This window comes from Mauremys mutica, chromosome 22 (assembly GCF_020497125.1).
Source record: "Mauremys mutica isolate MM-2020 ecotype Southern chromosome 22, ASM2049712v1, whole genome shotgun sequence".
Classification (NCBI taxonomy): domain Eukaryota; kingdom Metazoa; phylum Chordata; order Testudines; family Geoemydidae; genus Mauremys; species Mauremys mutica.
Window position 1 is genome coordinate 1,725,322 of NC_059093.1, and position 22,766 is coordinate 1,748,087.

Below are 22,766 nucleotides of genomic sequence, written 5' to 3' on the forward strand. Positions count from 1 at the left end.
AAGGCAGGAGTTCCTGCGCTCAGTTCACTAGTACATGCTGGTCTCATGTGCAAGGCATGAGATTGTTTGTGGACCTGTAGTTATTACAGGGTTCAGCATAAGCCTTGGTGTCTCCTAAGGCTGATATTGAACTAAATATAATTGCTCATTCCGGTGACAATCACAGCAAACAGCCATCTGCAGCCACAGCCCAGAACAGCACTTGTTCTGCCAACAGAAAATCATCCAATGTGGGGTACAAAATAGTGTGCTCTTATTTCAAACAAAGAAGTTTGGCAGGTGGCAGTGCAGCCCGTTTTCCCCAGCTGAGCACTGGGGCTTGGTTTAAGACTGTGGAGATTTAAAGAGGAGTCAGAGAACCTCCATATTCTGTAGGCCACAAAGAGTGGTTTCTGCCCAAGAGGCTGGAGATGGGCCTGGGCCACTGGTGGTGCTGGATGGGCCCCAAGGTCTGGTTCTGTTGGGATCGGAGGTTTGGATCTAGCAAAGAATAGGGATTACATCCTTTTGCAAAGGTCTTTTCTTAAGAAGAATAAACTTTTCCTGAGCGAGACCCGGCGACAGGGGAAAGGCATTGCTTGTTTCACCAGCCCCGCGATGGGGTAGGACTGGGCTGAGCAAACAGCAGCTTGGATCCAAGCAACCCCTCCTGGCCCGGCGTGGCTGTAGAGAGCAATACCTCATCCTCTCTGAGCCAGGCAAATTCCTTGGATGTGACGGGGGCCTCTGCTTGTAGCTCCCCTTTAGCCACCCCCGGGGCCCCGAGCCGCTGCTAAATCATGGCATGGTGCAGGGCCTTCAGAACGTGAACCCAGGGATGGGCAGGTCCCAGGTGCAATGGCTGGAAGTAGTTTCCCAGCAGGGCAGCCAGATGTTTAACGCAGGGGCCGTGACGGGAAGCTGCCGCTGCGGGAGTCCTCAGAGCTCTGCCTGGAAGGTGAGAGACACAAGAAATTAAAACCGGCAACACACAAACGCAGGAATAAACCTTGAACCAAACTCTAGCCTCAGATGTCAGTTCAGTTCCCAAGGAAACCAAACCCCAGCCAGGCGTGAGGGTGGAACAGGCCCCAGGATACTCCTGGCCCACCTGCCTCCATTCACCCCGTCAGTCCCCAGTTCCCTCCAGCCCCTGCTAGCTGCTGTAGGGGCAGTTCCCCACCGGCTGGGCAGGTCCTCAGGGCCCAGAGCCTGGGCAACAAAAAGCTCGTCTAGAACTAGAATCGAACCTCCCCGAAGGCCCTGTCTACCCCCTGCCTCACCAGCCCTGTCCTCGCCGGGGAGCTTTGGCTAGCGAGAGTCTCCTCTGCCAGGAAGAGCAGAAATGCACATCAGCTCCATTCAGCTGAGCTCACGCGTGCAGCAAGCAGTGTCATGGCCCTGTTGATTAGCTAGCAGGCACTGCAGCACCATGTGCCCCTCTCAGAGTGTGTGTGTGTGTGTGGGGGGGGGGGGGGACTTTTTGGCCCGAGAGCTGCATCTGGGTATGGAAATTGTATGGTGGGCCATGAATGCCCAGTGGGGGAGGGGGACTCTATGGGGTATAGCATGGGGTGGGCTCTATAAGGGATGTTACTGAGGTGTGGGGAGGAGGGACACATGGGGTGTGGGGTGGGGGGGTGGGAGGGGCAGTACTGGGGACTCCTAGGGGTCCTGCCAGCAATGACACCAAGGTGGCTGTACCAGGCACTGCCACGGGTGGAGGCACCTAGCAGGGACGGGGGCAGCCCCTGGGTGTTTTCAAGGCTCTTGAGGGTGGGACCATAGGAGACGGGAGGGGACTGGGCATGCTGCCGCGCAGTAGGGGGGGGCTGCCGCGCAGTGGGGGGCTGCTGCGCAGTGGGGGGCTGCCGCGTAGGGGGTGGGTTCCGATCCTGGAAGCCGTGCCTGTGCAGTGTGGCTTTGCGCATGCCGGAAGATGGTGCCCATCAAGGGAATTGTGAGTCGGGGGCTGGAGAACACCGGGCGGATGGAGCAGGGGCAAGACCCCGACCCTGCTCCCCGGCTGGAGCTTGAGGACCAGATAAAACGTCTGATGGGCTGGAAGCGGCCCACAGGCCGTAGTTTGCCCACCCCGTCTCAGATCCTACTGCTGAGGGGTCAGGGCCTGAAGCCAGATCTCCTGCTTAGTGGCACTCGTCATGCTGAGGAAGCCTAGGAGCAGCAAACACTTCGGATTTTTGATTAGCTCAGCGCCCAGGAGCAACGTATGTTTTTTTCTGGTGAACTAAACACTGAGAAGCCCTAGCAAGCCCCCATCAACGTAGTTCTGCTTCTGTGCAATCCAGATGCTTCATGGACTCTCGCTACCTCTGTCCCAGTCATGGTGCGGCATGCAAACCCCACCAGGCCCTGGGGCAGTGAGTGTTCTGGTGGGCATGGCCATTCTGTGCTGTGGCAGTAACAGTGTAGGGCAGGTCACAGGGTTGCCATCGGCCATGCCAGGAGCTCAACTGGCCTCTGGCACTCACAGCATAGGGGTGGCACAAGCTGCCAGCCCTGACCCTTGCCAGTCCTGGAGCAGGGAGGAATCTGCTCATGATCAGTGTCAGGTTTCAGAGACAAGGACGCTGACCCTCTGGACGGTGTAGATCCAGTTGAGATAGGCCTGAACTTTGGTGTAGACGCCGGGAGTGCTTCGTCCGCCACAGCCGTGTCCCCAGCTGACGATCCCCACCACCTGCCAGTGCCCTGGATTGTACATCAAGGGGCCGCCGCTGTCTCCCTGGGAGGGACACACACAAGCAGGCATTACAGGGAACCCTGCTGTTCCCCATCCCCTGCTCCTCTCCAGACATCAGTGGCTCTGGAGGAAGCAGAGCTCGGCCCGAGATATAAAGTTCAGGACTGGCTCAAGCCCATATGCACGCAGTGTGGCCTTACCATAAGGCCAAGGGCCCTGGAGCCCGAGCGTCAGAAGTGACCAGTGAGCTGCGGGGGCAAACCTGAAACACCTTAGAGGGGCCTGATTTTCAGGGGGCAGGTGCTCAGTGCTTTCTGAAAATCAGACTCATTCAAAGTCTTGGCCCAGCCTCCCTTCTGCCCCAGTCCCACAGGCTAGCAAGGACCCCGAACGTGCCTGGACTTAGGGGGATGTTAGTCAGGGCTCCACCCTGCTCCTCTTCAGAGGGGCTGCAGGAACGAGCACGCAGGATTTACACAGTGGCAAGAAGAACCCATTTCCGAAGGGGAGAAAGGTACTCACCTGGCAGGTATCGACACCACCTTCCATGAGGCCTGCACATAGCATCTTCTCTGAGACGTGCCCCTGGTAGGCGTCGAGAGCACTGCAGGTGTTGCTGTCAATCAGTCTGATCTGGGCTTGCTGCAGAGACTTGGACAAGGTACCTCGATAAAAGAGAGACACGAATGAGAGCTTCCGCCCTGCCTCTCTGAGCGCCAGGGTTAACGAGCAGGTTTCAGTTCCGTGTGCTAGAGAACGAACCTACTGAACTCACCATCCTGCTGTGTGTAGCCCCAGCCTGTCACCCACAGCGGGGCGCTAGAGGGCAGTTGCTCATCAAAAAGAGGCAGACAGATTGGCTTCACCGTGTCTGGAAGGGCGAGAGAGAATATGAGCAACAGAATCAGGAGAGAGGGTCTCAATTCTAGGCTTGTGGAGAAAGGATCTCGCCTGGCTGCCCAGGCACTAGAGATGGATCATCTTAAACTCGTGCCAGAATGATCAGAGTGGGCTTTTCACAGCGCTTGACAGGCCTAATGCAGTGTGCACAGGGGCAGAAGTGAGTGTGTTCTGTCGAGTTCTGGCAGGTCAGCAGGGCTGGCGCAAGGATGTTTCGCGCCCTAGGCGAAACTTCCACCTTGTGCCCCCCCGCGTCCGCACCCTGAGGTGCCCCGCCTTCCCCCGCGGCAGCTCCCCCCTCCCCCCTGAGGTGCCCCCCCCGGGGCAGCTACCCCCCTCCGCCCTGAGGCGCCCACCTTGCAGCAGCTCCCCGCCCCAGCTCACCCCTGCTCCGCGCACGAGCACCCCGAGCACGCCGTCGCCACTTCACTTCTCCCACCTCCCAGGCTTGCGGCGCCTAAGCTGATTCCCAGGCTTGCGGCGCCAGGCGGGAGAAGTGAAGCAGCTCACCTCTTCCCCACCTCCTCCCCGAGCACGCCGTGGCTGCTTCACTTCTCCTGCCTCCCAGGCTTGTGGCGCCAATCAGCTTAGGTGCCGCAAGCCTGGGAGGCGGGAGAAGTGAAGCAGCCACGGCGTGCTCGGGGAGGAGGCGGGACAGGGGTGAGCTGGGGCGGGGAGTTCCCCTGTGTGCTGCCCCCCCTTACTTGCTGCAGGCGGCCCTCCCCGCGCTCCACTGCCCCAGCTCCCTCCGCCTAAATGCCGGTGGTGACGGGGACGCCCGAAGATCCGGCCGCCGCAGTCACTGCCGAAGAAAATGGCGCCCCCCAAATCCCAGTGGTCACCTAAATGGTTGCACCGGCCCAGCAGATCAGGCACATTCACACTCACACATTTGTCTGGCCAGTCAGGCACACCCACGGGCTGAGCCAGGCACAACCATTGCAAGTCGTTACATCACACACATTGATTTACTAACGGCACCGTTCACACACTGGTGTTTCACGCAGTCCCAGATGGACTTATCAATTTCCTTCATGTGCCCTCAGAGCCTTTGACTTGTGCCTGTCCCATGTCATGCACTCCTCACTTTGCCAAAGCAGAGGATCCAGCCCTATCGCGCATTTAGACAAATCCATAGGCAATGGATGCCAAGGTATTATGTGGGGTGCTTATTTCAAAGAAGTGTCTGAAAGTGATTTTAGAGAGTAGACTCTCGCTCACCTGAAATACTTAAGGGAGACGTCAGCTTTACCAGGGCAATGTCATTATCTTTGGGGAACATAGAATTACTGTCAGTTATGAAGATCTTTTCCACGGGGATAGTGTTGAAGTTGGAGAGGATTTCGGATCCTGCTTTCACTCGCCAGTTCTGAAGGGCCAGGTTGTTCCTATGCACAAATTCAGCGAATGGTTAGTGGCTCTTTTCCTTCCGTGACTTCTCCATAATGATAGGTGCTCATGTGAGATGTACAGAGGTCAAATACGCCTTGAATATGTATTGGTAATAAGAACTATAGCTCCCTCTCTATCCCTTAGTCAGGAAGCAACGAACCACCCTTCACGACATGCAGAATTGTTCTGTGTATCTCAAAACTTGTCTCTCACCAACAGAAGTTGGTCCAATAAAAGATATTACCTCACCCACCTGGTCTCTCCAATCTCCTGGGCCCCACATGGTACAACTACACTGCCTCCAGCCAGGATTTTAGCAATCTTCACTTATTCCCGATGTTAGTTCCCTCCTAAAGGAACTAAGGACAATTGGAAGATCAACGTGCACAACTCAAAGCATAAGACGTTGACTAAAGAATCTCAGATAAACTGAGGTTGAAATACACTCAAAAATGTAAGTTCCCCTGCTTAACAAACTCTTGAAATGATTGTTTAGGCAGGAACCTTTCAAGTTGTGCATGTGTCTAGAATTCCCACGTCACTGTCTGGCTACAGGGGCTTAAGTGCCGGACTTTGGGGATAGATTGGGATGAAGGAGAGGGGATTCAAGTGAACTGTCTAAGCAATAACTTGCTGCGAGACCCAGAATACAAAATGTTCCAGAGGTCAAACTTCTGGCTGCTCCAAGAAATCCAAACAAACTAGCTTTCATCTGAACTCTGAAGCTGCCCATTTGTTTGCTTTGTGGCTCAAAGGCACTGTCACTCTCTGTATAGACAATCTGTCTTGTTCCTTCACAATAATGCCTCATGTAAGCCTTGAAGAATGTGAAATGAAAGGCATTAGATATACTCAAAGAATTTACAGACTAGGTCCACTAAGATTAGAGGAACTATAAGGAATTTTATATGTTTTCTTTCCAAACTATTGTTGCATTACAGACAGGACAAGGCACAAGAAGCAAAGAGAACCCTGAAAGATATAAGCGCCTAACCAGAGTTTTTAATTTTGAAATAGTAAAAGAAATTGCTTAAGAACGGGGGAATTCCAGTTCCTGGCAGGAGTTCAAGGTTGGCTGTACTTTACACGTGCTCTGCACTGGGGTAAATGACAGCACAGAGGGCGGGGAAATCAGCCCGTAGTGTGTATATAGCCAGGCTGGCTGAGCTGCCGAGCACCTCCCACTCCCCACGACTGGTGCTGGAGTTACGGGCACTCAGCACAGCTTGTTGACGTGAAATGGCTTTTTGACTAACTGGAAGGTTTTGTGAGAAAATTTCTCGATTATGGAAATTTTGGGGCTTTCACAAACAAATCTCAAACTGATTTTTTGTTTTGTTTTTTTCACAACTGAAAACCAAAAACATTTGGTTTATTCAATTTTTCAGTAATCACTCTCCCATCACAATTTAAAAAAATGAATATGATTTTTTTTCCATTTTCATCAAAACATTTCACGGAGTGTAAAATGCTATTTCCAAGCAACTCGAGCCCTCAGCTCCTGAAAGCAGCCCTGGCTCCCCCAGTATTTATACACTTAATCTACAGTCTGTAGTCTCAGCTTGTGTCCGCGGTTAATGTGAGTCCCCCACCCACAATTCCCAGTGGGATTGCACGGGGTGACTCACCTGAAGCAATGTGCTGCTGTGAGAATCCACCTCGGATCAATGATGCTGCCCCCACAGAGGTGCTGGGTTTTGTGCTGTAAGCTGACCTGCCATGGCCAAGAGTGGATCCTGGCCTGGCCCCCACCAACCACACGTGGAGACCTCACGCTTTCTCCACAGGCTGCATCCAAGGGTAAGAGATACCAAATCAACATCTTACCTCAGCAGGTGGGAGAGTGACTCCCCCCCCCCCCCCCTGCCGGAGAACGTGCCTTTTGGGGGGGGAAATGCACGTTCCAGACCTGTCTGTGCAGACTGTATTCCTATGAGCCAGAGAGCTGGTAAAGAACATATATGTATATGTGTGTTTGTGTGTATTGCCTTCCATTGACACTGTAGGGCTTACACATATATCACAGACTCTGTAGCTTTCTTTAGAATTTTGCCACACTTGCTTAAATCAATTCATGTATTGCCTTCCCTTTCACACTGTAAACCTTAATTGGCTTAGCATAATTAATTAGATAATTCACCTGCACTAGCTAACCCAGTGTACGCCATAAGTGCGTCTACATTAGTTTTTGCACTGCTTTAGCTGGATAGATTTTAAATCACTGCTCTTAAGCCAACTTTTCTAGTACAGACAAGGACTGAAATGATGACAGCTCTAAGTCACTACTGCCCTGGGCTGGATTTGAATCAGTGCCCGGTGTCACACCTCATGACATAAGAATGGCACAGACCAGCTGCACTTCCTTCCACTGCTCCATAACTGCCAGCTCTGGCAGCTCCGTGCTTGTGCCGGATCCATACCTTGTACCACATCTGTCCACATTAAACTCCCTGAGCCAAATCCTGCACTCCTGAGTCTGAGTCCAGGTTGGAGTTGGCCCGAGTAAAGACTAGGTAAGAATGATGCCAGGATTTGTCAAACCTGCTGCTGCTCGCTGCATTAGTAGGAGCGTTGCCAGCAGATCAAAGGAAGTGATTATTCCCCTCTATTCGGCACTGGTGAGGCCACACCTGGAGTATTGTGTCCAGTTTTGGTCCCCCCACTACAGAAGGGAAGTGGACAAACTGGAGCGAGTCCAGTGGAGGGCAACGAAAATGATTAGGGGGCTGGAGCACGTGACTTATGAGGAGAGGCTGAGGGAACTGGGGTTATTTAGTCTGCAGAAGAGAAGGGTGAGGGGGGATTTGATAGCTGCTTTCAACTACCTGAAGGGGGGTTCCAAAGAGGATGGAGCTCGGCTGTTCTCAGTGGTGGCAAATGACAGAACAAGGAGCAATGGTCTCAAGTTGCAGTGGGGGAGGTTTAGGTGGGATATTAGGAAACACTATTTCACTAGGAGGGTGGTGAAGCACTGGAATGGGTTCCCTAGGGAGGTGGTGGAAACTCCATCCTTAGAAGTTTTTAAGGTCAGGCTTGACAAAGCCCTGGCTGGGATGATTTAGTTGGGGTTGGTCCTGCTTTGAGCAGGGGGTTGGACTAGATACCTCCTGAGGTCCCTTCCAACTCTGATATTCTATTATTAGTGTTAATAACAGAATCACACTTACTGGCACATGTGAGTGAAACGATGGATCCAGAGAGGCACTGCCTGGAACAGGAAAATGGCATGTTAACTGCTACATCTCTCACAGCACGTCTCTGCCCGTGAGCTATGGGGTTTGCACATTGCATTGGTTAGTACGCGGTTACCTTGAAATCAGCCCTTCAGCCTGTGGACTGAACCCCCACCCCAATGTGTGAATCCTGCTCAGAGTACGCCTGTGAGGAGCCTCCTCAAACCCAGGGGCTTTGCTCAGAGGGGTGAGGTGGCACCGCTGACTGTTCTGGGTTCCTGATTGGCCGTGTTTCTGAGCCGTGCCAAGTTTAGAAAGGTCGTATGGACTGAAGCAGCAGCGCTTTAACCGGCACCTTGTGACAAACTCTGCAGTGGCCACCACAGAGACGATAAACTCTGCAGGGGCTGGGCTGATAACTAGGGGGTCAGCAGCTGGCTAGGGCCTGGGCCCGGGCCCTGGGGAGTTCACTGTACAGAGTGAGGCTGCTGCAGAGCTGAGCAGTGTCCTCTTGTGCAGTAACAGGGCCGCCGAGAGCGGGTTTGGGCCCCCCAGCAAGGGCGGACCGGCTAAACAGGGCCGGGGAAGCCGGGCCCCAGGCCCCTTCTGGACCGCTGGGTCCCGGTAATTTGTACCGGCTTTCCCCCCTCCCGCCCTCGCCGGCCCTGGCACTAATCCCTGCCTGGCCCTGCTCTCGGGATAGGAAGAGAGGCTGGGGTCAGAGGCTTCCCACCAGGCCGCCCCAAGCAAGTGGCTTATACGTTCCTCTGGTTTGGCAAGGTGTAGCCGTGTTCCTAACAGGGCCCCAACCAGGGTGTGTCAATGGGCAACCAGGGCCAGCTGCCAGAAGCACCTCACAGGGCACTGCCTGGCAGAAAGGACAGAAATCCTGTCCCATCGGAACGGCGTGTGGGGCTGTGTGGCTCTGAGCCCGCCCAGGTTCAGCAGCTCCCCAGCGTAGTGGTGTCCACACACAGCGGTGAGGCCCTCAGTTACTGACCCATCGCTGACAGGTCAGTGTGCACCATGGCAGACTGGGAGCTGGTCACAATTAAACCTTGTTCCCAGCAAGGGAACATCTCTGTCTCCGGCTCCAAGGGATTTCAGTAGCACTCTGGGGCCTGCTTATAGGTCAGCATCACTAACAGAGCAATTGTGGGGAGCTGGTCAGTCAGCTGTCATGTTGGGGGCTGTCATGGGAACCGTCAGCAATGGGTGCCAGCCAGCCGTGTTGAATTACAGGGGCACCAACTGACAAACCTCTATAAACCTCATGGAGAAAGGGTTGGTCTGAGCACAGGGCTGGGTGCCAGGAACGCACCCTGGGCTTCATTTCTGACGCTGAGCTCCTCTGTGGCCTTAGACAATCATGTGCCTCAGTTTCTCAACTGTAGCATGGGGAGAGTGGCACACAGCTGCCTCCCGTGCTGAGGAGCAGAGCAGTAATATTGCCTATAGCGTGCGATGAGTGAGGAAATGCTGTCTAAGCGCTAAGGCTAAGAACCGTTGCTGCTCTGCTCTCAGCCCAGGAGCGAGCCCTGCTGATCGCAGCAGCCGTTCTCCACAAGATGCACTGAAACAGCCAAGTTAATCCATTCCGCAGATCACCTACTGGTTGCTTTTCCACTCACCTGCCGGAGTCTTGCCCTCGGAGGACCCCATTGTTCAGTGTGACCTCCCTGATGGGCAGGCCCTGTGTGTCTGCAACGTCCACCGCGCTGAATGTGGGGACGCTGGAAAATACAGACAGTGTTTGATCCAAGTGGCCCCATCCCAGCAGCACAGCCAGTGGCAGCAGAGCCCATGCCAGCCTGTGCCTGCATCCATCCGAGCTGTGAGTGGCAGAGACGCTAGGGCCTCCCTGCTGCCGGGCCAGTGATGGAGCATTGCATAGTGGGACATGACATTTCCCTGTTATAGTTTGGGGTGGCCAGGCAACCTGCCTCAATTCATACTGCATTGCGGCTCCTGGCAAAGTGCCAGTGCTGCCCTCAGTTGGGCAAAGCTGGGGATCCTGTCCCAGTGGGTTTGTGAGGAGACAGGAGCTCACAGACTGAGCCCACGAGGGGTCCCTCATGGGCAGAGGGACTGAGTCTGGGCCAGTTGCCCAGGAAGGACAACCCCCCGGGGAGAAAGCTGCTGCCGGCCAGCGTGCCCCGGACAATGGACAGATGCTGCTCCCACCGAACCACTCTCAGCTCGGATCATCTTGGGGTAGGGGAAGGGCAGGTCTGTCTCTGTACCGTGCCAGAGCACGTCCGGCCTCGCTTCAGGGCACCCGCCGTGGATTTACAGCATGAGCCACAGGAGAAAGGACCAGTGAAAAGAGGGCGAAGGAGAGAAAGAAGCAAGAAGGCGGCAGAGAAAAACAGGGATGGAAAGAGAAAAACAACCCAAATGGTCACAGCGAAAGGGAGACCCCAAACCCGCTGCTCGCCCCAAACGACCACAGAATCCTGGAGTGTCACTTGCAGGGCCGCCCAGAGGAGTCAGGGGGCCCGGGGCAAAACCATTTCAGGGGCCCCTTCCATAAAAAACAGTTGCAATACTATAGAATACTATATTCTCATGGGGGCCCCTGCGGGGCCCGGGGCAAATTGCCCCACTTGCCCCGGGCCACCCCACTTGCCCCGCCCCACCCCGGTCACTTGCAAAGTGCAAGCTCAGCAGGCCAGTGCCAGCTCCCTTCCTGCAGGGCAGAGGCTGTTCCAGCTGGTGGAGCCAGTATGGCTGAGGAACAAAGGGAGCCTTTCTCGTTAAAATAAGCATTGCAGATGGATGCCCTTCTTGCTGGTCCCTGCAGCAAATGCACCCCAGAAAGAAGCCCGTGGGAGGCTGGAGGGTGTGTGCTTTATCCTTTACTTTCATTTCCATTTGTGTCAGGAATTGAAAGCCTGCTCACGTTTCATGCCCAGTGGGATTCCTGGAGGGTGTATTGATTTGTCAGGCTCCCCTGCTGATGGCACTTTACATGCTCACCTGCTAGTAAAATGCATCAGCTGCTGGTGGAGTGGAAAGGACTCTGGGTCTGGGGAAGATGCAGTGTGAAAACAATCAGGCTGGAATTTTCAAAGGAGCCTAAGGGAGTTAGTTGCCTATAATCTTTTGCCAGTTCTCACCCTAGTTGGTATTTTGCTTAAGTCCCAGCTCCCTGAGTCAGGGATTAGGTGAGAAGCCTCGCTTTTATTTTTTAAAGAAGTAAATTTCTAGCCCCCATGATCATGGAGAAACATTTACAAACTTGAACCTTAAAGGCTCCAACACCAGAAGGAGGAAAACACAAACAAAAACCCAACCCCTCCAACACACCCCAATGTATTTTTTTTAAACTCATGCTTTTTAGCCAATTTCATGATTTTTGGATGCTCAGGGTTGGCCAGGCTCCTTAGAAAATCCTGGCTTTAATTAGCCATGCAGTATTAGCCCAGCTCTGTTCACTGAAAAGAGCTGGTGCAGGCTAGAGAGGGAAGACAGCCTTTCACAGCTAGCTTGTTCTTTCAGATCTGGCTCTGGTTGGTGGTCAGTAACACCCAGAACTCCTGGATGGCAGCTTGGGGCTCTGCATGAAATGACTGTGGGAATATCAGAGCATTTGTGCCCTCAATCCTTTAAAGCTGGGAATACTGGGGGAGGGACTAGCACCCTGAGATCATGTGACTGAGCATGTGAGCAAGGCAGGCTATAAAAGGCAGAGCCTGGCACTCATTCAGAGAAAGGAGAAGTGGGAAGGTGCTGGGTTGGTGGGGGCTGGCTGCAGAGCTGGGTAGAATGGCAATGGCTAAGAGGTCTGGGGGATTGGGGATCCTCCCTGTGCAAGGGGAGGACCTCAGGAGCAAGACTAGTGGCAGAGCTGGCTAGGGAGATGCAGAGAAGCTCTGATCTGAGGGTGACTGCGTAACCCCTGGAAGGGCTGCAGGCAGATAGCTATGAGGACACATGGCTAGGTGTGCTTCTGTGCTGTTTAAGATGATAAATGGAAGCCTCGCAGGGGAGACCTGCGGGTGATTGCTCTGGGTGCATGAGGCTACATGGAGTCAGGTCCTGGAGAAGAGGGAAAGCTGAGGCCCAGTGCCACAGTCAGGCAGGGCTACTGGGAGTTTGTCTCGGTGCCCGCATCCCCAAAGCCATGCGCAGCCTCAGCAGAGAGGAAGGACTGAATGGGCCCCAGAGGCTGAGCTCCCTCTCAGGCCTACAGGGGCAGTGAAAGGGACAGCTGGGCTATCCCTACTCTGTGGAGAGAGGACACTGGGCCAGCGCTTTGCATGCTAAGGAGCATTAATAGTTATTTCAAATATCCCCCCCCAGGAAATCCTTTTATTAAAGAGGCAGTGAGCTCCATACCAGGGAGAGGGAGAGGGATGGCCAGAGAGCAGGAGGGAGATAGAAGGCAGGTACCTGCTGTAGCCCATTTGCTTGCAAGCTGCTTTTGCCAGGGTCATGTGAAAGTTATCATGACATGCCCAGAACCAGGCTCCAGTCTCTTTGTTTAGCACCTGCAAGGTGGATCTGTCTTTGGAAATGCGGACTAGGGAGAAACACACAGAGTCAGCTGCATTGCAGGCTCCCCTCCAGGTGGCTGCAGTTTGGCACATTAGCAGTATCTGGTGCATGCTACTTGCTGGTACAGCCACTGGCCCCTGATTACAGTGATTTCTAAATGCAGCAAATGGCTCTGAATGCTGCTTTCAGCCCCCTGCACAACCTGACATTACTGGCTTAACATCCACAACTCACCTTCCACGGGTGGGCCTTCTGGGACCTGCTGCACACAGTTCTCCTCATCCTCTCCCCAGGAGCAATCGTCCTGCCCATTACACTGCTGCTGCAGGGGGATGAACTTGACTGTCTTACTGCAGAGGAAGTAGTAGTGTTCCAGAGTTGCCTTGACTAGAGGGGAAAGGGACAGAGTCCAACTTGGTCTGTGATGTTTGTCTCATGTCTGCCAGGGAACATTGGGGGGTGGGTTTAAATCTTTGTTGCAAATGGCTTCTCCTGAGAGCTAGGGGTTTGGCAGCACCCACTCTGCAGGCCTGTGAGTGGGGGGAAGCTTTCCATGCATGCTTTCCCAGTGTAGATTCAGGTCTGGCATAAGCCATGCCCTGAGCTTTTCAAGCTATGTTAGGATGTTGGACACACACCCAAGAGCTCTAGGGGCCAGGTGGATACCAGGAGGGTGTGTGTGTTTTAGATGCACAGTGCCTCTGTGACACAGGGAGGTAGCATGTCTCTGCACCAGCACATAGAGGTGCCCCCTACCCATCCAGCTGGCCAGTGCAGTGGGGCTAAGCATAGCCCTGCAACATTCCCATTGCCCTGGGGGCAGTAACAGGGAGGGAGGTGTCGTGTGCCCAATTGTGCCTGGCTTCTGCACAGAGTTATGTTCATGGCATACGCACACAGAGATGAGATCTCTCCCTGGAAGCTTGCGACGTAACACAATTTTGTTTCTTAGCATTGAGAACAAGAGCTCAAAAACAGAGAAGGAGAAAACAGGCTGTTCCCTAGGGCGATGAGATACCCCACTGTGCTTTAAGCTGTCTGTTTCCAGCCTGGCAGACTGACTCCACTTGCAGGCATTACTACAGAGCCCCAGAGCCTGCAAGCAGGACCAGGGAACCCCCCCACTCTTAAAGCAACAGCTTGCAAAAGTCCAACAGTCCTCAATACACTCCCCATAGGAGGGCAAAGGCTCCTTGCAGTTTGCCCCCCAACTTCTGCATAAATATCAGAGTCAGACACAACCTGGCCCAAAGGCGGCATTAGGATGAGATCCCTGAGGATAGAGTCGCCCCTCCCCCCAAACCCTGGATCCCAAGAGCCCTAGGCTTTGGGATGGGGCTGGGATCTGGATCTGAAGTTTGCATCTTGCCCTGTTTCTCCCCAAATCATACTGGCCTCAGCAGGCGTGAGGTCCTGTTTCTGCAGCGGGGAAAGGCTGTAGCCTCAGGCGCGATCACTACAGGGCCTTGTCAGGCGTGCTCTGGCCAGGACTGCCAGGCACCTGGTGGAGTGTAGAGCAAGAGGGAAGTGTGGCTGCTGTGCAAGTGGGACAGGAGAGAAGGGACCTTACTTAGGAAGGCAATTACAATGACGGTGGCCATGCTCAGGACGGTGGCAATGAGCGGGATGCCAAATCGCTTTAAGTTTTGTGTCCTAGTCGGGGGTTTGCGTGCCGGAGAAGGACCTGAAACACAGAGAGCGGCTCATGAGCACGTGGTCTTGGAGCACAGCCCAGCACAGTTAGCAACACTTACAACCACGCCTGAGATCCTAAGGCCATTACCTCTCCTGTTCAGGGGCCGCTCAGAGTCTGTGTCCTGCAGATGGAAGGGAACAGCAGTCAGTGAACTGAATACGTGCATTAGAAGTATGGGGGGTGCTGGAAAAGGAGGGATCCTGGGACAGGAGTCTGTGTACATGGTGCAGGGCTGCTTGCTTGGGTACCAAAGACCTTGATCCTAACTGATCTAAAGCCCACTGAAGTCAGGGGAGTCTTTCCACTGGATCTGGCCCTGGTATCCCCACAGAATGACCCTGGTGCTTTCTGTTAAAGGCTCAGGTCCCGATTCTGCATTTGCTCACGTAACCAAATATCCCCGAGAAGTCTGTGTTGTCACCACATGCTTGTCTCCTCAAAGCCTATATGGCTCGGCTGTCCCAGGCTGTCCCAGGCTGTGCCCCTGCAGCTCCCGGGCATCGCAAGGAGAGATTTCTGACCATTTTGTTCTGGACCTTGATATTATTCCACCATATTCAGGCCTTAGATACTGAGGAGATACCCTGGAGATGAGATGAACTAGGATATGCCAAATGGAGGGAAATGGCTGCATGTTCCCATGTCACCTATAAGGTGACAGCTCAGCAGGCTGCAATGACCTGGCTGTGTTGCATTCTCCTGTGTGTCCTCCCAGGTCTCTTAGGACATACGCAGGGAAATAGTCCCGCTGATTAGGCTACTCACCTGCTTAAAGAGAAGCATGTGATCCTTCCCCCTTGACTTTAGTGAGGCGTTAAACACCGTCCCACATGACAGCCTCATAAGCAAACTAGGAAAATGAGGTCTAGATGCAATTAGTAGAAGGTGGGTGCAGAACTGGCTGACGAACCGTATTCAAAGAGTAGTTCTCATTGCTTCGCTGTTAAACTGGGAGACTGTGTGTAGTGGGGTTCCACGGGGGTCAGTCCTGGGGCTGGTACTATTCGGTATTTTCATTAGTGGCTTGGACAATGGAGTAGAGTGGATGGCACCCAGCTGGGAGGGGTTGCAAGCACGTTGGGGGGCAGAATTAGAACTCAAAATGGCCTTGACAAATGGGAGAATCAGTCTGACATCAAGTTGAAATTTGATAAAGACAAGTGCAAAACAGGGAAAAACTGGCTAGGTCAGGGGTTCTCAAACAGGGGGTCGCGAGGTTATTACATGGGGGGTTGCGAGCGGTCAACCTCCACCCCAAACCCCGCTTTGCTGCCAGCATTTATAATGGTGTTAAATTAAAACCACTTTTATATATATTTATAAGGGGGCTCACACTCAGAGGGTTCCTATGTAAAAGGGTCACCGGTAAAAAAAAAAAAGTTTGAGAGCCGCTGGGCTCGGTGGTCGTACTGCTGAAAAGGAACTGGGGGTTCTATCGGTTGATAAACTGAATAAGTCAACAACATGATGCAGTTGTGAAAAAGGCTAACATCATTAACAGGAGTGTTGTATGTAAGACACGGGAGGTAATTCTCACACTACGTGGCAGTGGTGAGGCCTCAGCTGGGCACTGCACTTTAGGAAAGATATGGACAAATGGGAGAAAATCTCAACTATGAGAAGTTGAAAAAACTGGCTATGTTTAGTCATACAAAAAGAAAAAAAGACTGAAGGGGGGACCGGAGAAGTGTCTTTAGCTACGGTAAAGGCTGTTATAAAGAGGGCAGTGATCAGATGTTCTCCATGTTCACTGAAGGCAGGACAAGAAGTAATGGGCTCAATCTGCAGTACGGTTAGATATTAGGAAAACCTTCCTAACTCTCAGGGAAGTTAAGCTCTGGAACGGGCTCCAAGGCAGGTTGTCCAATCCCTGTCACCGGAGGTTTTTAAGAACAGATGACAAACACCTGTCAGGGAGGGCCTGGGTTCATTTGGTCCTGTCACAGTGCAGGGCTGCACCAGATGACCTGTTGAGGCCCCTTCCAGCCCCACATTTCTGTGGCTCTGTGTGTGAGGATGCTTGGTAGGATCAGGACCTGACGCCTCAGCCTGTGCAATTTTTTCCACAGTTAATTGAAAAAAAAACTAACAACAAAGAAAAAAATAACCCCATTGAAACCCATGTCATTTTCCAACAGAACAAAGGCTACAATCGTCTGGGGAGCTCATTACTAAAGTCCAGGTAGAGTCTCTGAGTTGGCAGTGCCAAGGAGCAGCTTGCATCATCTCAGCATCACTGAACTGTATTGAGAAGTCGTGCGGAATTCAAAGTCTGGGCACAGACAGGGCAGAGGGGCTGCCCAGGGTCTGATTCAAGGGGGCGTGAAGATCTAGGCTAGGGATTAACTACAGCGAGGCCTCAGCCATTTGACCGAGAACCAGATTTCAAACACCGCAGGAGCAAAGGTTTGAATTCAACCCATGTTAAAAATAGAGATGAAAAATTCAGAACCAGATCGAGGTGCAGATTTGAAAGCACTCCTGGCGCCTGGGTGATGGAGGCAAGGTTTGTTCTGGGGCTCTCTCGGTTGGCCGGAAGTGGCCTCTCTTGCCTGCCTGAGAGTTTCCTGAGCCCCCCTAACCGGCACTTGGCAGGGAACTTTCGATAGTGTCCGAGGGCGTGCAGGAAGCACTGGTTGGTAGCAGAGGGGACCCTTTCCAGGAGACTAGGGCATTGGTGTGTGGGCGATTCTGGCCCTGGAAAGAACTTTGCTGACCCTGCCCTTCTGTGCAGGCAGGTGTGCTGTGGGACTAGCCTGACGACTATCCAGGCAGGGGATGAACTTCGGAGAAAGGCAAACCCCCATCCCCCCAGCAAGGGGCAGGGGGCTTTTCCACTGTATCTGTCTTGCATTGCCTCCCAGGTCCAATCTGATGGCTTGGGCTGCCCCACCCCCCGAGGCTGTTCCCGTGTCTTTTGCCTTTCTCCATGGTGCTGTGCGTGTCCCTGCAGGGCGGGGCGGGGAATCCACCCCCAGCCTGTTGGGACAAACAGAAGAAAGGAGAGCAGGGCTAGCTATTGCAGCTGCTAGGAGACGTGTAAACAAACGCCTTTGCAGCAGCCAGTCTCAGGAGAAAGTGATAACTAAGACACGAAGCCCCCTCCACCTCTCCACACCTGCTTACAGAAGGAGAAGCCCTGATAAACACATCACCCAGGCTTTGCCTTAGGAGCAGCCCAGCTTTTCTCGGGTTGATGTATTGATGCTAAACAGAGAGAGTCAGGGCAGCGGGGCTGGACTTTCCTGTGGCCGCCGTACATGTGCATGGATGCCTTCACTGTGCTGCCGACAGCTGCCCCCTGACCCTGGCTGCTTTCACTTGCAAAGCAAGCTCCTGGCCTATGGAAATCGGCCCATTTCCATGTCACTTTAACGTCCCTTCCCGCCCTGCGCGAGCGAGACCATTCCCTCCAGTGTTGCTGCTGGACGCTGCAATGGCAGGTAAGCGTCAGGGCTCTGTGCTGGGGCTGTGCCCAGGATGAGCAGGGAGAAGGGGGATCAAATTCTAAGACAAAATGGCCCACAAAGGAGACAGATTCAACAGGGACTGCGATTCAGGAGCCTGGGGGCAGGGATGGGAGCTGCTTGTTGAGTGATGTCAGACTTCTCAGCTGTTCGCTGTTGTTAATCATTTGCAGGGTGGCCCACCCCGAGCGTTTAGAAATCAGGAGTCAGGCCCCCGGAATCGTGGGCTCCAAAACATAGTAAATGGTGGTGGTATTTTCTGGGGCGCTGGGCCGCATTCAGCTTGTCGGTATTTTCTCCACAGCCACCAGGGCTAGAGGCTGAGGTTTTGTTTATTGAAAGCTGCGAATCTCCTGTAGCCACTGGACAGAAAAGCAGCAGATATTGCGGGGTCGGGGATAAAACCCCACGGGGGAGCGCAGAGCGCGGGCGATCAGCAGTGCCATGGTGGCAGAGTGCTGCCGTGGGTTCTAGCAGGGTGCAGACATGCCCACTGGCCTGGGCGCTCAGTCGCGCCTTTCACTGACGGGGAACATCTCCACCCAGGGCGGGGCTGCGACTCACCAGCTCCAAGAACTGACAGGTCAATGCTCACTTTGCAGCTACTGGCTTATCACCGGCCCCCTGCCCTGCACCCGTGATGCTATTTACACCCATGCAAAGGGAGAGCAAAATGGGCATGAAATGTCACCAGCTCAGAGTCTCCCGCCCCACACTTACACCAGAGGGACATTTTCACACCCACCCTGCTCTGCGTTGCCCAGGTGCCAACGACTGCACAAGCTGCAGGGCTGAAGGAATCCGGCTGCATTGCCTTTATGAATGGTGCAGGGCCCAATTCTGCAGTGCCTGGGCCCCTGTCACTTCCTCCTGAGCAAAGTGGGTGCAAGATGCTTCTGCTTTGACCCAGTTGCCTTCTCCACCCAGGTTGCCCTGGCATAGGGGGCAGGGTGAGGGTGAGTCAGGCCCCCAGAATGCTATGTCAGTGGGTTTCCCTGTGTTCCCCAATATTCCTGTACCGTGACCTGTTCTCCTCTTCACGCCAAAACCTGCTCAGCAGCTGCCGTGTCTCTCGCTCAGCCAGCGGCTGGGTCTAACTTCGCCTAATCCCTGTTTTCTTTAGTCATTGATGGTGCTGCTCCTCACCCCCGGCTTTCGAGGCGCTGTCTGTGGGCGAGGCCAACGCTCCCTTGGTGCAGAGCAGGCAGGACACCACGGCTCCCTGGCACAGGGCCGAGTCCTTTGGGGAGCAGAGCACTACGGTGCACAGTACCCGGTGTCCCGGCACCAGCCCCCATTCGTCTCTGTGGCAAGGGCGTTTGGATCGGGGTATCTCGTCCTTCTCCTGCCCTGGGCTGTCTGCCTGGAGCGCAGTGCTGCCCCGGGCTGGCTCTTGGTTTCGGGGTCACTGTACAGGGTAGGGAGTGAGACCTGAGTCAGGCCTTCCCTCACCTGCATTCCAACCTGAAGTCAGGGTCAGGATTCGAATCCAGGATCCGCAGATCCCCTGTCCGCTGCTCAACCCTCCTGACTACTGTGGAAATGCAAGCTTTTATTCTCATCATTGTAAACCCGTGAGCGTGGTGTCCATAACTCCCGGGAGTGCAGAGTTAGAATGGGGGTTTCACCGCGATGTACTGAGCTCTCTGGGCCGTCTGGCCATGTTTTGTAATACCTCCCTGTCTCTTCCACCTCTCTACCAGAGCCCGTGCAATGGGCTGAATCCTAACAAACTTGTCCCTGGAGTTCAGTGGTGCAGGGAGAGATGTTCACGGTCTGGGTTATTCCTCCCTGGGGCAGATTAGTCAGGATCTCTGTCCTTGAAGCCAATGTTCAGCAGTGAATCATGGCAGGGCAGCAGGTGGTGGGTTAACGCACAACATGCCAGCTGCTTGCCAGGAAGGAGATCCAGGAGTCTGGTGTGAAAAAGAAAATCTGTCTGGGGAGTGGGTGTGTGGGGCGGTGAGAGTGTAGGGGGGAGCAGGAGGATTGTATCTTTGGGGCTAGGGGGTCAGTTTAGCTTTCTGCCTTTTCCTCTGCCCGTCCCTGACTCGATTTCCTCCAGGAAGCTGCTATCTTGTGTGTGTGGTGTCTGTATAAATGCCAGATTGTCTTGCAACAGCCCAGCCTGCTCACCCATGAAATACCACCTGCGGCCTCCAGGTGTTCATGCAGGGCTTTGAACAAACACGTGACCGGTCCTTCCGGGCTCTGACCTCCTTGTGTCAGCGCATCTCCAGTGGCCTCTGAATTCCAGCCCCACCTCACAGATGGAGCCTCTTTTATAACCAAGAGGTGGGTGCCACCATGCCAAGGGTGGGGAAGTGGTAGCTAGGCTTAGCCTAGGTCACTGAGGAGATTCCCTGTCTGCAATAATCTCTGGCAGCTGCCCACTCTACATAAATGCTTAGGGCCAAATTCCCACACTGGCCCCCGGGTGCTGATAGGGACTCTGCTGAGCTCCTGTCCTTCGCCTTCTCCCACAGAGCTTCCCGCTTGTTGGAGCCCAGCTCAGGGTTCTGTTTGGCCTTTCAAAGGCCTTTTCGACCAGCTGAACTCTGTCTCTCTGTGGCTGCCTCGGGTCGGTCTTTGTTGCATGTTTCATTGCAGACAATTCAGCCCTGGTGAAATTTACAGGCGATGCTGGAATGAAAACTTGCCTAGAGACTAGACTAGTGGCTAGAGACAGAAGTGGCCAATAGAAGGACATCTTGTGTATGTCAAATCCTTCTGCGCAGAGTGGATAACGTCTGAGCTTTAGCTGGTCTTAGCTTTCCTGGGGTCTGTGCAATCTCCTCGTATCCAAAGGAATTCTCTGCTTTCAGTCTGGTCTCTGGAGGCAGCCAGTCAGTGTGTGCGCAGTGTCTCTCTAACTGACTTCAAACAGAGCCCATGGTAATTGTAGCTGCACTGGCTAAATTCAAAGCCGGACAGGAATGGTGCCAGCTTGCTTATGTAAAGCAAACACTTTCCTTGGAAACCTGGAGCTGCTGTGACTAATTAAAATGACCTTGCTGTCGTCTCTGACAGAACATCAATGCAGCTTCTGGTTCTGTGGTGCCCCAAACCGTGTCCTGGCAAACGCAAACCAATGAGTGTTTGACTCGGAGATAAGCATTGGAATCCAGGACATTTGCGGGGGTGGGGGTTCACCCAAGCCTCGGTTTGCTGCACCCTGCTTGTGTGAGGGACCAGTTACAGGGGTCATTCTGCCTTTCCTGATTCCTCTGGCTGTGTGGTCAGACAACACGGGGGTGATGGGGCAGAGCTGCGTGCTGAACGGTTACATTTACTGCTTTTTACTTTTAAGAAAGAGAGGAAGGAAATCTTCCCATGCAGCGTCAACCTGTAAGGGCTCATTAATTAGTGGGTAAATGGTATGCACTCTGGACTGGGAGTGAGGAACTCCTGGCTTGTACGAACTCACTGACCTTTGGCAAATCACACCGCCTCTTTTTGTCTAGTTCTCCCATCTAGAAAATGGGGGATGGTATTCCTTTACCTCCCTCTCTCGCTGCGAGGGGTTGGGCTGATTCGTCAGGGTCTATAGAGGGCTCGCTCTGTGATGGGCACTATTAAATGGGTAATTACACTGTGTCAAAACCTACATCATTGGCATGAAAATGTCTCCCATTCCTTCTACCAAAGAAGCCTGCTAGCTAATGTGAGCTGTGCTCTGTGCAGACTTTGCAAAGGGAAGTTTCTAGAACCTTCTAAAAATGGCGGTCAGATCTCTGGGACATAGAAATGGGACCTCCATAGGGATGCCTCCTACACATGCATTGTAGAAGCCTGAGTTATGGTCACATTCTGCCCCCTTTAAGCCTATTGACTTCAATAGGAGTGTGTACTCCTCAGTGCGAGTAAGGGGTGCAGATTTGGGGCTTTGTTCCCATTGAAATCAATGGTCATTCTCTTGTCCTGAGCCTGGTCTGCACTAAGATCTTTTGGGGAAATATCCTGCTGCTCAGCGCTAGTGTTTTCTCCACCTGCATTGGGTGACACAGTGATGGAAACACCCATGTGCACTCGCATTGCAGCTGCCATTGGGGGAGAGACAATGGGGCAGATTTTCTGAAAACCCTCGTGCACACAGCCGTGTTAGTGCACACGATGGCACCCACATTCCACAGGCCAGCTCCAGGTGCACTGGCCGAGAAGCGTGGGGGAAGCTGGCACAATTCTTGCCCATGCTTTGCTCAGCTGTTGCAGTGACTCTTTTAGGGAGCGACCCTTCTAAGAACACATGTGTTTTGACCTCAGGAAGAGCCCTGGACCCAGCAAGCAAACTTTTGAGGGGCAGCTAATTCCAGCGACGTATTCGTGCAGTTCCTAGGGGGAGAGGCAGGAGGGGAAGCCATGCAGAAGTTGGGGAGCCACGGGCTCTGGGCAGTAGCGTCTCATGATATATTAGCAAGCAATAAAGCAAAGACCAGCAGAAGAAAGGAGGCAGAGGATGGGTTGCACACCCGGGCTGAGAACTGCTGTTGGATATTCAGAGCCAAGGGGGAACAGGAGTGCCCTCGTTTTCTTTCACACCCAGGGATAATAAATCTGCCTTGTTCAAACATGGAGCTGCTCTCTATCTGACTGAGTCTGAAACTCCGGCGGGAGAGCAGTGAAATGGCAGCGAATAGGGAGGTGAGCGTCTCCCCTCCCTGTGGGAAGGATGGTGGGATCTGCCAGGGGGCCCTGGGAGCTGAAAGAGAGTTGTTCTATGCTCCCATGCTGGTGACTCACCATGTCTGCCCAGCTGCAAGGTATCCTTCAGCCCGTGGAGAGAGTCCGTTTCCCAGAGCCAAGGGCTGCCTGGAACGCAGCACGTGCCCTCCTATCGCTGGGTGCCTGAAAGGGGCCAGAACCCAGGCGCTTTGTCCAGGGTCTCAGATGGTCTGCGGCTGTCCCCACTCTGCCGGAGCTGAGCAGCCCCTGCTCTGTGGTGCTCTCTCCCAGCA

General features: G+C 53.7%; 2 protein-coding genes across 3 annotated transcripts in view; one reads left to right on the top strand and one right to left on the bottom strand.

Annotated features, from left to right (window-relative positions):
• Positions 1–684: 684 nt before the first annotated feature.
• On the bottom strand, positions 685–22,667 carry TMPRSS4 (transmembrane serine protease 4). The gene is made up of 12 exons (XM_044996757.1): positions 22,552–22,667; positions 14,432–14,465; positions 12,883–13,035; positions 12,544–12,673; positions 9,780–9,881; positions 8,143–8,183; positions 6,604–6,763; positions 4,805–4,971; positions 3,459–3,554; positions 3,206–3,348; positions 2,576–2,725; positions 685–930 (listed from the first exon to the last, which is right to left on the bottom strand). The coding sequence occupies exons 1-12, from the start codon at positions 22,552–22,554 to the stop codon at positions 919–921; spliced, it is 1,191 nt and encodes a 396-aa protein (XP_044852692.1). The 5' UTR covers positions 22,555–22,667; the 3' UTR covers positions 685–918.
• Positions 17,429–22,766, top strand: part of SMIM35 (small integral membrane protein 35) — a 34,727-nt gene continuing 29,389 nt past the window's right edge. For both annotated transcript variants that reach the window (XM_044996759.1, XM_044996758.1), the window contains exon 1: positions 17,429–17,787. In XM_044996759.1, coding sequence (XP_044852694.1) covers positions 17,688–17,787 — 100 coding nt within the window. In that variant the 5' untranslated portion in view covers positions 17,429–17,687. The remainder of the gene's footprint in view (positions 17,788–22,766) is intronic.